The sequence below is a fragment of the Tupaia chinensis genome, unplaced genomic scaffold, assembly GCF_000334495.1.
Source record: "Tupaia chinensis unplaced genomic scaffold, TupChi_1.0 Scaffold000238_1, whole genome shotgun sequence".
NCBI lineage: Eukaryota > Metazoa > Chordata > Mammalia > Scandentia > Tupaiidae > Tupaia > Tupaia belangeri.
In genome coordinates, this window is record NW_006159716.1 from 3,104,812 (window position 1) to 3,119,192 (window position 14,381).

General features: G+C 43.4%; 1 protein-coding gene across 6 annotated transcripts in view; it reads left to right on the forward strand.

Moving 5' to 3' along the window:
* LOC102470556 (triggering receptor expressed on myeloid cells 3-like) overlaps positions 1 to 3,510 on the forward strand; it is a 4,896-nt gene extending 1,386 nt beyond the window's left edge. For 2 of the 6 annotated variants that reach the window (XM_027771918.1, XM_027771917.1), the window contains 3 exons: positions 285 to 632; positions 2,830 to 3,006; positions 3,361 to 3,510. In XM_027771918.1, coding sequence (XP_027627719.1) covers positions 285 to 632; positions 2,830 to 3,006; positions 3,361 to 3,377 — 542 coding nt within the window. In that variant the 3' untranslated portion in view covers positions 3,378 to 3,510. Of the gene's footprint in view, positions 1 to 284; positions 633 to 2,431; positions 2,523 to 2,829; positions 3,007 to 3,360 lie in introns of those variants that run through there. The other 4 variants (XR_003549407.1, XM_027771919.1, XM_006148591.2 and 1 more) reach the window with 4 other exon arrangements.
* Positions 3,511 to 14,381: the final 10,871 nt, after the last annotated feature.

Below are 14,381 nucleotides of genomic sequence, written 5' to 3' on the forward strand. Positions count from 1 at the left end.
GGAAAGAATAGCCACCATATACTCATTTCCTAGACTGAAACATGACTGATATTGTGCCTTGTTTGTTCTGCATGTATGTGTGTATTGCTGATACACATACATCCACACTAACGATTGCTAGACATTTAAGAATGATTCCAGGAAGCCTAAATCACTCCTATGTTTGACAGAGCCATCGCTAGTTTCCATCTGTCATCTCGTGTCTGTGGTGCCATCTGAGGTCAGGGATGCAGAGTGATGGAAGAACCATTTGCTCAGTGAAATGCTTTGACTCCTCATTCTAGGATTCCAAGCTACAGGTGAAAATGAGGAAGAGATATGCTTACAAGAAGGAAAGAACCTGACCGTGACCTGTCCTTACAACATCATGAAATACGCCTCCAGTCGGAAGGCCTGGCAGAGGGTGAGGAGCCAAAGTGCCCCAGAAACCCTGGTGCGCACAGAGACTAGGAACCAGTACCTAAACCGGGCCCAGGTTGGGAGGTATCTGCTGGAGGATTATCCCACTGAAGCCGTAATCAGGGTCACAGTGACAGAGCTCCAGAGGCAGGACCTGGGACTGTACCAGTGTGTGGTCTTACTCATGGACCCCTTCATCCTGCACCATCGGATTCGGCTGATTGACTGCAAAGGTGAGCAGCGGCCAAGACCCTGGTCAAGATCTCCTTGGGTACAACCAATGGGCTGGGACTCCATCTTCCATGAGGAGCTGCTTTGGAGAGAGAGTGCAGAATAATGCAAAAAGTTCTAGATCCAAAATCAGATCATCCAGGTCTTCCACTCTCTCGGTTTGTGACTGAGCAAGTCGTAGGTCCTGCTCTGGGTTTCAGTTTTCTCACCTGTAAGCTGAGGAAGTTGAACTAGGGAATCTCGAACATTGTCTTGCTCTGTGGCAGATAACTTGCCAACAGAACCAAATAGCTGAACATCGGCCATGTGTCGAACATTTAACTTGTTAATCTCTACCCTGAAATTAATACTGCTGTCTCTTCTGTACAAGGGAAGCCTCAAGGAAGCTAAGTTACTGTGTCATTCAGCAGATAAGTGATGCAGCTTCGGTTCCGTAGAGACCCCTAAGATTTGATTTGATTTTCCCTGGTGAATCTGTGACAAACCCAATTTAGTCAACAAAAACTTGTCCACTTCTCAAGGGATTAAGAAGTGCTAGATGAGGAACAGATAGCAAAATGAAGGGCTCTTTACTGACCTTTGATTGCTCCTTGTTGGTGGGGGCACGGCCAGTGTCCCTTCCTCCTTATTAAAAGGCAGGTCTACACACGTGCAGAGGTGGAACTGGGAAAGTGGAGCCCAATGCTTTTGCTCGTGCTTGTCAATAAACATTCCCCTTTCAAACTGGTCAGTTTTGGAGGCCTCTACTACCACAGGGCGTTGCTCTTCAGCCAACCTGGATATGTGCTAATCTGAATACAGGAATATCAAGACAGGGCTGGGCTGAAATTAAACTTCGTAAGATTTCAAAGTAAAGAGCTGACCAAGAAAAAAGACAGTGGTATAAGCAGGATTGTGGGACTCTATCGAACTCATATAATAGAGTAAAACAAATCCTCACTACTTGAGAAATAGCCGGTGATACTCAGTAATTAGCAGTCTGGAAGTAAGAGTCCATCCGAAGGCAACAGAAGGTTCTGGATTCTCAATCCCATGATGCCGTGACATACTCAGTGACCTTGGGCAAAACCTCACCCTTTTCTAGGCCCCCAGAAAACTTCTATCAGTGGAGCTTCAATAGCTTCAATGTTTTGAGTCCCTATATATTATTGAGTTCAGAGAAATAAAGGCCTTATATAAGAAGACTTAGAAAAGTCCATGGAGACATGGGATTAATATATTATAATTAATATATGAATTAATATATTCTGGTGCAAAAAAAATTCAAGCATAGTTTTTTCATAACATGCATTTTCCATGAGCTTTTTGAAGCCCCCCCCCCCCATATTTTACACTTGGCAAAGTTGGCCCACACTGACTACCAGTGGATGGCCTAGGCCGACCCACAGAGGGAAACCAACATAATGTGATGATATTTGGAGGTGATGGATTTGTCTACCAAACCTCACTGCAGGATGTGAGGCCTGGGATAGGAACTTAAGGGGAACCAAAGGTGGGCTGCAAAGGCCTCTCTAATGAACAGACTCCAGAATGTGCGACTACTATGGGCTGGGTGGAGAAGGTGGTAAGAGCTGAGGAATTAGGCCAGACCCACTGAACAGGCTCTGAAGGCTGATGTCTATAGGATGTCACAGAGGCAGAAGAGATAGGAGACCTGGGTTCTGGGGCCAGAGCTGGTACTGTCCTCTGTGACCTTGAGCACTCCCTGTCCACCTGTCTTTGGGAAGTTGGCCTGGATGGTGTTGAACACTTCTTCCAACTTTGACCTCTTGGACCCTGTGAACCTTTCTCCCCCAACCAGAGTATAGTCCCATGGCAATGAACTTGGAAGAGAATTGCTCAGCCTATAGAAGAAGACACACCCTCCCTGGCTGAGTGGAAAGCAGAAATGGGTAAGGTTAAAGCAGGATTGCAGAGAGCCTTGAAGGTCATGCAGTCCTGTGCACTTGGTGCTGTGGACTATAGGGAGCATTAAGGCTACCCCTGGGCCCCTTGGTGGAAGACTGAGGGGCTCAGGGCAGAGGGGTTGAGGCAGATTGCCCCAGCAGCCCTGTGCAGGGGGGTGGGGTAGACAGGAGACTAGTTAGAATTCTTTGAGATATAAACAGGGATTGAGGATCAAGGGAAAAGTCAAGGCCCATCTTCAAAGGTTACAACCCCCCTGCCTCCCCCCCCTACCCTGACTGTTCTCACCTCCAGGAGGTAGGGAGTGGAACATCCATCAGACACCCCTTCTTTTGGGTTCAGGAATGTCAAACCTAGGAATACTTGCCTTTGACCTGGCAGACCTGCCGCTGTTGGCTGTTGGACTCATCCTGAACAAGGGCCTGGTGTTCTCAGTCCTGTTTGCCCTGCTCTGCAAACACCGAGCCACAGGTGAGTGGGGGCTGGGGCCAGGTTTGAGGTGTAAATGAATTAGGGCACAAGGGCAACTGCAGCATCTGCTGGTTAACAGAAAATCCTGGGGGGTCCTCAGAGCATGTCTTCTGACTTCTCCTCACTTCCTTCTCAGAAAGTCTTTGGACAGGGGGCAGAGCCAGGCTCTGGGCCAGCACAGGGTGTGGGCTCATACGCTGAGAACAGTGTGAACTGGGATAGGTTGGGCTCCTCTGGGCAGGGTCCCGCTGCTTAGCAATCCCAGCTGTTCTTTGGAGGAGGGAAGGTCGGTGCAAGCCTGGATTGGCTTAGGAGGTCCCCTTTCAAATATTGTCTGTTTCTTCCACTCCCCAGACAAGGCAGCCTCTTGACGTGTTCCCAGGACAAGGCAAACTCTGGGAAACAACCGACAGACTGTCCCTTCAAGGAGTCGCTGCCATGCCTTCCTCCTCTGACAAGAATACATCTCATGTTTGTCCAGTGGGGAATAAAAGGTTTCCCAAACTGCTCTTGTGAGTTCTCTGCCCAGTCCCTCTCTGACCCAGAGTGAGAAAAACAGTAAGGAGAAGGAAAGCATAGATTGCTGGGGGGGGGAGGGGGGAGAGCCTTTGGGCATCACCAGAGAGTCATCAGAATGGTATTAAATAGGACAGCTGGGACTCACAGAGAGCACCAAAGGCCTTATATTCATTCCCCTATTGCTGCCATCCAGACTCCCTCTGCTGGGGAAGAACCGTGGCAGTAGTCAGTACATTGACTGGAACATGTTATGTATCACACGGAAGGCAAAGAGGAAAAAAAGAAATTATACAGATGCAAAGAATGTATTTCTATTTCTTCCCCTGTCCCAGAATTATGGTACTTTTCTTAGAAACTCTTACGTTTAAGCTAATGACTCCTACTGACCACTCGTCTTCTTTCATCTATTCCTGAGACACCTGCATGATCTCTACTGGCTCAGCGACACTTGGAAAATCATCCTTCATGGCAGTCACATAGTGAAAATAGTTCTACCCTAGCATCCTGTAAACTGAGAGCCTTCGAAGCCTTGTAAAATCAGAAGTGATTACTTTTAGAACCGAGAGCAGGTCATTTTGGGGTAGGGACTGTCTTCAAGAACCAGTCCTCTTGGGATTTAGAGAAAAGCAGTCATGTCATTCTAACTCCTTTGCCCGCACAGTTGTCTAGAGTCCTTTGCCAGTTCATAACTGTCCACTTTGCCGAGTCCAGCTCAGTTACCGGCAAATATCCATGCCCGTGTCCTGCACCCAGCTCCCCTGCCCAAGTGTTCCTCTACTCGCACAGACTGAGGAGAGACCAGGACCCTTGGCATCAGAAGGCCAGGTGGGGAACCCCCTCACACACTCACCCTAAGAGGGTAGAGGAAGTTTTCCACCTCATCATCCCCATCGTTCATCCAAATGGACTGGACTTGCAGACCCAAGGACAAGAGGTTATTAGAAGAGACTCAGGGAGAAAAGGAGAAAAGGACTGAGGCAACCACAATAGAAACGCTTTCTTTGAGAAAGGAAAATAAAATACAAGAAATGTGATTTTCCTGTTAGGAGGAAACTATCAACCAAACTACTCAGGTGTAAAAACACATTGTGCTATAAAATGTTTTAATCTGCGTTAATAAGAAGCTAAATTTATAACAAGGAACTGAAAGCTTTGTTAGCCAACCGGTTATATTGAGACAAACTGTAAACATCATTGTCCTGTGTTCTCTGTCTCCCTGTCTAACGTGGTAGCCACAAGTCAAGTGTGGTAATTGGGCATTTGACATGTGACAAGGGCAATTAAGGGATTGCATCTTTATTTTTCCATTAAACGTAAGTTAATTTAAAAGTCAGTAGCCACCTGCGCTAGTGGTTGCCATACTGAACAGCACAGCTCTAGCTGACTGATGAATTTAATGAATTAGTTCAGAGAAAGTTTTGCTACAGGGTGCGTGTGGCTTGCCAGAGGGACAGATAGAGACAGAGAGACAGAAAGCAAGAAATCACCTCCCAGCACGAGGGCCATAGTGTAATCCCTTCTCCTCCACTCTCCTCTCAGGATTTTGGACATGCACGCACATGCACCCAGTATGAGTTTCAAGCATCCGAGACAGAGACTTGAACTACAGTTGGCCATGTGGAGTCCAGCGATGTGACCACTACGTCATTTGTTGATCTCAATTGACTATTGATTTTAACAAGGCCTCTCTCCCCCCATAAGGGATAAATTTCTTTGTTGTCATGTGTTTTTACTATAATTCTGTAACACTAATAGAAGATACTGTATTGAGAATATCTTTGCACATTATCTTAAAGACCAAGTTCAAAACATTATTGTGCTCCAAACTGAGAAGGATATACTAAACAAGACCTCATATGGGGCCAGCAGGTGGCATGGTGGTTAATGCACTGGACTCCCACATGGCTAACCATGGTTCAAGTCCTGGACCTGGTGGCTTGCTTTCTCACTATCCCTCCCCCCTCTCTCTCTGTCTCTCTCTGGTCAAATTGAAAAATAATAATAAATAAGACCTCGTACACATTGAGAATTAAGTTTCAACACACAAATTTGGAGGGAACACCAACATTCAGACTCTAGCAGGATCCTTACACATGGAAGATTATTCTATTCTTCCCCAGTTATTTACTTGCTCATTTATTTATATTGATATGGACACAGAGATATTTATTTTATTGTTTGGCTTATAATCCAACACCACATTATTTTGTTGCTATCAATATATTTTTTCAACTTTGGCCAGTTTTTCCCCCACACATTTTTATACACACATTGTTAAAATGACTGACAGGACTTTTCCTTTTCATCTTTTCACCCATCATATATTTATCCAGCAATCACAGATGGAAGTGATCGTGAGTTCTCCTCCTTCCTTTGGGCCCCTAACTGATCTATCTCCTGCCTCCTTTCTGGTAATTCCTGATCAGTGCGTTCTTTCCTCCCAGTTGTCCTGGCCCCACCTTTCCCAGGGAGCATCCTGATAGTTCCCGGAATTGAAATATGTCCCCTCCCCCAAAAAAGACTTCCCAACTTCTTAGGGTGAAAATACATCACTGACCCACCCTATCTGGCATTAAGGTTCCTGACTTGACCTGGGGATTTTTTTTAAAATTTTTTATTTACTTATTTTTTTGGAGAGGTTTTTGCTATAGGGCGTGTGTGCGCACCAGAGACACAGAAAAAGAGAGAGACAGAAAGTGAGAAATCAACCCCCCCCAAGGGGGATGGCCACGCCACAATCTCTTCTCCTCCATTCTCCTCTCAGGATCCTAGGCATGCATGCACACGTGCCTGGCATGAGTTTAAGCCACCGGGTCTCTTCCACTCCACCCATGGAGCCCATCTTCCTAGGTGATTTGTTTCCCTCATCAAGGTGTTGGCCTTTCTTGGTTCTCCCAACTTGGAGGTGCTGGGCATCTTGGGCAGAGTCAGGCCCAGTTTCTGACCCTCTCTCCTGAGACCTCTCCTTCTCTTTCCTCCTCCAGGAGTAGCCTGGCCTGGCTGGGGGTGGAGGGCCTTGCCCGCTGCTACCCCCTGTGCTGCTGGTGCTCCCGGACTGTGTGAGATGGAGAAGTGGATGGCAGGGCCATGTGAAGAGTGGGATGAAAGATGAGGTGGCCTGGGAAGCAGGGTGTGGGCACTGGAAGTTGTCCTGTCTCCCCTCTCCCCAGCCCTGTGAGAGGGGTAATTGGGTCCTTCTAGGATTCTGACCTGAGGGTCCATTATCCAGGTAGTTGTGCCCCCAAAAACTCCATAAAGTGACCAAAGAGACATTCTCTGTGATGTCAGTACCTACCTGAGAGTGGGCATTGGGAGAGGAAAACCTGGGGGTGGCAGATGTCGCCAGCTAAGTATACAAGGTTAGTACCAGCTCCAAGCTAAGGACAGCAGTTCAGAGAGTCAGCTGTTCACCGATTTCTTTACCATCACCACTGTTTAGCTGAGAGAGAGGACTCAGGACCCTACTGGTGCAGAGGCTACAATTCTCCCTGCAACATGGTCACTGTCCTCAGAAACCTCCGCTGGATGATATTTCCAAGTGAACTCTTCTCCTGGGTAGATGTCCCATCCCCTCCTAGGAGCCTGGGGGGAAATAGAACTCATCCATGTGCCATGCCTCCATCACCCCCAATCCTGCTGGGATTTTTGCTTTGATCCAAGGGGATTGAGAACCCCTGTCCCCCATAGACAGGCTTTCATTGCTGCCTTGTCCTGCCAGTACTGGACCCAGCTGATGGGAAGCTCTGTCCAGGGGTCATTGGACAGAAGCCTAGATATCCCTTCAGCCCCTACTTTCTTGCAGTGCGTTGAGGCCAGACCCCATCCTGTCTTCTGGACCCCTGGACAGTCATTGTCTACTCTCTCTTTTCTTTAGCAATGACCACTCCTCCTATGTAAACTCCTACCTGCTTCACAGAAAAGACAGGGAGATTTGAAGTACCAATGTGAGACAAGGCAGTTTGGAGAGCCTCGGATATAGGGAAGGAGGGACCAGGGAGCTTGTCTCTAAGGGTTGATCACCTAGGGCCTGCGCTGGTGGGGAGCTACATGCATGATTTGCTGGGCTTAAGACAAAGGGAGATAAATATCTATCTGATCTAATGGCAAAAATGGCCAAGTTCCCGTAAGGATGCACTGGGTTTCCCCAAAAGAAAGCCTGTAGTGAAAGACCCTGGTTTTCATGTCTCAGTTCTGTCCCTTGCTTCTCTAGCTTGAGGAGAGACTCCTCTCCAGAGACAGACTTCCGCTGCTTATAAAGATCTCAGGTCTCAGTTACCCCTGGCCTGAGGGACTGTAAGAAACTCCCTATATCCCCTCTTTATCTCCTTTTGTGGTTTTTAGGACCCAATATTATTTTCTATTCTGGCTCCTGGGAGCCACTGTCTTCTTTGTGTCCTCCTTAGCTCTGATCACTTCTCCAGAGAGCACTTTCCACCTCCTTCCATCAATGGCTCTGTGCACAGGGAGGTCAGGGTCTCACTGGGAGGGAGGGTCCTGAGAAAGGATGATCAGACAGCTCATGCTGTCTCAGAATCAGGGAAAGGGGACCCAAGGAGATTTTTCAAGAAGTTTGGAGCACAGAGTACTGCAGAGAAGTCCCCAGGGCTCAGACACAAAACTGAGTAGAGAGAAAGGAGGAGGAGGCTGCAGGTCATTAACTCTGGAGGAACTATAGAAAGGGCAGTTAAACATGGAGTTTTGGAATGAGACCAAGTGAAACCTCAGAAGTGTTGGAACTAGGAGCTATGCTGGTGTAAGTTGAAAGGTGGATGCGGTGAAAATGAACAATCTGGGACAGATGGTGACTGCAGACATCAGCAAAGGGAGAGAGGAGTACCTTTAGCTTATGCTCTTTACCTGAGAAGTCATTGGATTTGAGATCATCATGTTCTTCCCTTCACCAAGAAATAGGCTGCAATTGTCCAGGCCACGTGTGATCTAGGTTACCAGGTGCTCCATGAGGTACAGCAAAATCAGTGAGGGACTGATGGACATAGACCACTAACTGCCCCACCCCGTCCTCCTCTAAACTCTAAGGCGGGAAGATTACAAACTAAGAAGTATCTCTCAATGAGTTCTGACATTCTCACCAGAGGATGAGAATGGTAACAATGGGAGTTCTTAGGTCCTTACGCTTTGGAGCATATCCCTCTCACTTTTAAAACTCACTAGGCAGAAGGAATTAGCCATAGGTTCTTCCTTATTACCAGGCTGGGTATCTGGTAACCCCAGGGGAATCTGAATTCATGAGTCGACATAACTTATCATATTAAGAGAACAATTACCTTAAAAGAGGGACAACATAGAAACCAGAATGATAGGAACTGTAAGTACAGCAATTCTTTTTTAAAAAATTTATTTATTTTATATACTTTCACTGAACATTACCACAACATACGAAATGCGATTTTCCAGCCAGATTACACCGAAAAGTGGCTTAATCATACATGTTATTGTCAACAAATAATTTTCCATTTCTTGTTTGAAATATATGTATTTCCCCCTCCCCCCTATTTCTCACCCTCTGCCATTTCCCATCCTCCTCCCACCCTGTCTCTTGTATCTGCAGTTGCTTTCCATTCCTTTATTCTTTCCCACATTGTATTGATTCACAACATATCTTAATTAATCTAAATACTTTCAATAGTAAGTTCAGCTGATACATACATATCTGTGAACAAAAGTTGACTTTAGGCATGAAGCTCTGTGGGTAGAATGAATATACTATAAAATAACAATAGCTGAGGCTATATAGCTTACTGTGCTTACTAAATAGGTTATTTCTTAAATACATTTTTTAATTTTAAGGAAGTCAGTTTTAACTTTAATAAATCAAAATAAAAAATGTTAAGAGAATTTTGCTTAATACTTAAGTCAGGAAACAGGTTAGGATTCTATTAAAATAGTCGGTGTGTGGACCTGTCTACAACTTGAGAGAAGAGAAAGCTCCTTAACATTGGAAAACAAAGCATAGAAGTTCAGTAATGTTTTAGTCAAAAGTCATAAAATTCTATTTGGCCAGTTCAAACTCATGTACTTTATCTTCTGTTGTGGTCCGATCTTTCTTTCTTTCTTTTTTTGGAGAGGTTTTCGCTACAGGGCGCGTGCGCTTGCCAGACAGACAGAGAGAGACATAGAGACAGAAAGTGAGAAATCACCCCCCAGGGGGGATGGTTTCTCCTCCATTCTCCTCTCGAGATCCTGGGCATGCACGCACACGCGCCCGGCATGAGTTTTAAACCACCGGGTCCGGGATGCGAACTGCGGTCGACTATGTGGGAGTCTAGAGACATAGCCATTACACTAACTGCTGGTTTCCAGTCCGACCTTTCTGTTTAAATTCTGTAAGATAATGTTCCACTCTGGACTTGTTCCTACCATTAAGCTGGTCATTTTCTTAGTTGTTTTAGAACTCCTATTTCTGTGTGTCTGACTTTGGTTTTCCTGGTATAGCACTCCCTGCAGAACTTCTTGGAGAGCTGGTCTGGTGTTGGTAAATTCTTTCAGGCTTTGTTTATCTGAGAATGTGCTTATCTTCTTTTCCTGCATGAAGTTTAATCTTGCTGGATATAGTATTCTTGATTGAAATTGCTTTTCACTCAACACTTTGAATATATTTTCCCATTCTTTCCTTGCTTGCATTGTTTCTGATGAGAGGTCTGCTGTTAGCCTGATGGAATATCCTTTGTAGGTAACTTGACGTTTCTCTCTTGCCAGTCTGAGTATCTTGTCTTTGTCTGTAGTTTTGGTCATTCTGGCTATAATGTGTCTTAGAGAAGATCTTCTTGGGTTGATACTGTTTGGGGTCCTCATATTTCTTGGGTCTGGATCTTTAAATGCCTCTCTAGGTTTGGAAAGTTTTCTTCCAAGATTTCATGGACTAGATTGCCAATGTCGTTATTAGTCTCTTCACCTTCTGGGATACCAATTATCCAGATGTTTGGACATTTGATGGTATCTAGTACTTCTTGTATTTTATTCTCATTTTGGGGGCTATTTTCTCAGTCTTTGTGGTGGATTTTACTAGTCCAATTTTACTGTCTTCTACATTTGAGATTCTATTTTCTGTATGATCTAGTCTGCTTTTAATACCTTCAAAGGAGGTTTTGACTTCCCGTATTATAGCCTTCATCTCCAGCAGTTCCATTTGATTCTTTTTTATGGTGTGTACTTCCTCTTTCAGCTTCCCCAAGAACTTCCTCACCTTCTGGAACTCATCAGCTTTTTTCCTCTGGTGTTCATTGTCTCTCTTCTCTTCCATCTGTTAGTTTTGTCACTATGAATACTCTGAATTATTTATCAGACATTTCCATTGTACTGTCTGTGGATGAAGGAGAGTTATTCTTTTCACTTGGGGGTGATGTATTTTCTTGGCTTCACATATTTCTTGTGCCCTTGTGGTGATTTCTAGTCATCTGATGGGTTACTTGTTTCTTTCTAATTTCTAGAAGATCAATCTGAGTGATCAGAGGCACACAGGAGGATGTGATCTGCAAACTCTTTGGCATTGTGTTTTTCTCCAGGGGCTCTACCAGGGTAAATTCTCAGCAGAACATCTTCATTGCTCTGATCTCTGAAATCACCAGGACTCAGCTCTCATGGCGGACTCAGTCTTCTTCTCAACAGTACAGAAATTCTAAATAATTATGATCAGTGTAACTAAGGAGGCAAAGAAAGACACAAACTATACAAATCAAGACCAAGAACCAGATGTTGGTTGATGGGTACAAAATTGCAATTTGGGGACCAGCAGATGGCATAATGGTTGCATAACTGGACTCCCATGCAGTCAACCATGGTTTGAGTCCTGGACCCAGTAGCTTAAAACTCATGCTGGGTGAGTGTGTATGTGCGGCCCAAATCCCAAGAGGAGGATGAAGGAAAAGGGATTGTGGCATGGCCAACCCCCCATGGGAGGTGGTTTTTCACTTTCTATCTCCTTGGAAATTTCTGGAAAAAAAATAAATTTTAACAAATCAAAGAGAAGTTAAGATAAATAAAGAAGAAAAGTAGATTTACTTATATATGGATATTTAGAATCCCTGTGAGAGAGAAAAGATGGGAAGGATAAATACTTCAAGGCAGTATCAGTATATATTTCTCAGAACTATAGAAAAAAAAGATCTTAAAAGGCTCATACCTTGCCAAGAGGGGAAAGTGGAAAACACATACACACAACAGAGAAACACCTGCAGATAAAAACACACACATACTCCTAGACCCAATATGTGAAATATAAGAATATCAAAGACAAAGAAAAAATTCTGAAGGCTTTCAGATCACCTACAAAGAAACACAAATCATATTCATATCAGACTTAAGAGGAACTCTGGAAACAAGAAGAGGATTGAGTAATATTTTTAAAAATTTTAATAAAATAACTTTGTATCTATAATTTTAAAAAGATTTTAGCTGACATGGATACCGAACTTGAGCTGTGAAATATTGCTTCCTTTGACTAAAAATGAAGATTTTCTGCTGGGATTTCTCCCTCCAGATTCATTTCTAGTGGGTAGGGCTACTTGTATCTCCTCTCCATTTCTCTCTGTTTCTCTGTGTCTCCCTGTGTCTTTTAATTTTTAAAAAAATATTTGTTTTAAGGTAAAGTCTTCTCTGGCTCTCAGGCCCCTCTAATCTGCTAATTGGTGCCTTTCCCTATTCCAAACCCAGGCCCATCCTGACATGGATACCGAACTTGAGCTGTGAAATACTGCTTTCACGTGGCGTGCTTGTGTGCTGCTCGGTTTTCATTTTTTACTTTTAAAAACTGATATCTAAAGATTTTTAGTATCTTTTTTCTTTCTTAATTTTTCTTCCATTTTTTTTCCTTCTTCTTTCCTCTTCTCTAATTCTTGTCCTTTTATCTTTATCTTTATTCATTGGCTGCTCAGCTTCTACATACTAAGTGTCTAGACAAGTCCATATGAACAGGATCCAAACATCTGAATATGATTAGGGTCAGAATATTTCTCTATTGCCACTGAATCTGATGCACAAAAAGTGAAAACAGAACAGAAGAGAGATTGCAGATCACCTCCTCATGCACGCCTTTGAATGCTCAGATTGAACTTCAAGAATTAGGAAGAAATCCACCATCCATCAGATAACTAGAAATCACCTCAGGGTCACAAGAAATATGGGAAAGCAAGAAAATACTTCTTCTCCAAGGGAAAAGAATAACTACTTTCCATCTTCAAACAGTACAATGAAACTCATGGAAATGTCAGATAAAAAATTTAGAACATTCATAGTGACAAAGATGACAGAGATGGAAGAGAAGAGAGACAATGAACTGCAGAAGAGACAGGAGAAAGAAGCTGAAGAGTTCCAGGAGGTGATGAAATTCTTGCAAGATCTAAAAAGAAGAAATACACCCTCTAAAAAAGAATAAAATGGATCTGTTAAAGATTAAGGCCAAAATACAGGAAGTGAAAACCTACCTTGAAAGTATTTAAAGCAACCTAGATCATACAGAAAATTGAATCTCAGAAGTAGAAGATAGAATTGCTGGGCTAGAAAAATCTACTGTGAAGACTGAGAAAATTGACCAAGAAATACTAGATACCATCAAACATCCAAACATCGGGATATTTGGTATTCCAGAAGGGGAAGAGACTCATAACGGCATTGGTAATCTATTCCATGAAATCCTGGAAGAAAACTTCCCAAACCTAGAGAGGTATTCAAATATTCAGACCCAAGAAATACGAAGGATCCTAAATAAAATGAACCCAAGAAGATCTTCTCCAAGACACATTATAGCCAGGTTGACCAAAACCACAAGAGAGAAATGTCAATTTATCTACAAAGTATATCACATCAGGCTAACAGCAGACCTCTCATTAGAAACACTGCAAGTGAGGAAAGAATGGGAAAATATATTCAAAGTGTTAAGGGAAAGAAAATTTCAACCAAGAATACTGTACCCAGCAAGATTACCCTTCATGTGGGAAGAAAAGACAAGAACATTCTCAGATAAACAAAAACTGAAAGAATTTACCAACACCAGACCAGATCTCCAAGAAGTTCTACAGGGAGTGCTATACCAGGAATATTAAATACATTCACACAGACATAAAAGCTCAAAAACCAAGAAAATGGCCAACTTAATTGTAGGGAGGTGAATATTATATCCCAGGATTTGTTCGGAAAGATCAAACCATGACAGAAGATAAATTAAGTACATGAGACTTAACTGATGAAATAGCATTTTATGACTTTTGACTAAAACATTGCTGATTTTCTTCTGGGCTTTGTTTTCCAGTTTTAAGGATTTTTGTCCTGTCTTGAGCTGCTGATAGGTTCATGTACCTACTATTTGAATAGAATCCTAACCTGTTTCCTGACTTTAAGTTTGAAGCAAAATTCCTTAGCATTTCTTTGATTTATTAAAGCTGAAGCTGCTTTTCTTGAAATTAAGAAATACCTATTTAATGACCGTGGTAAGCTATATAGCATCAGCCAGGTGCTACCTTATAGTTTATTCATTCTACTTAGTTTCACACCTGAAGTCAGACATGTATTCACAGATATGTATATACCAGCTGAACTTGCTATTGAAAGTAGATAGATTATTTAAGACATTTTGTGAATCAATAAAATGTGGGAAAAAAAGGGAATGAAAAACAACTGTAGAAACCTGAAATAGTGTGAGAGAAGGGTGGGAAATGGCAGAGGGTGAGAAATAAGAAGAAAAATTTAAATTAAAAAATAAAAAATGCTTTATTGGGAACCAGCAGTTAGCGTAATGGCTATGTCGCTGGACTCCCATGTAGTCGACCGTGGTTCGCGTCCCAGACCCGGTGGCTTAAAACTCATGTCAGGCGCGTGTGCATGCATGCCCAAGATCCCGAGAT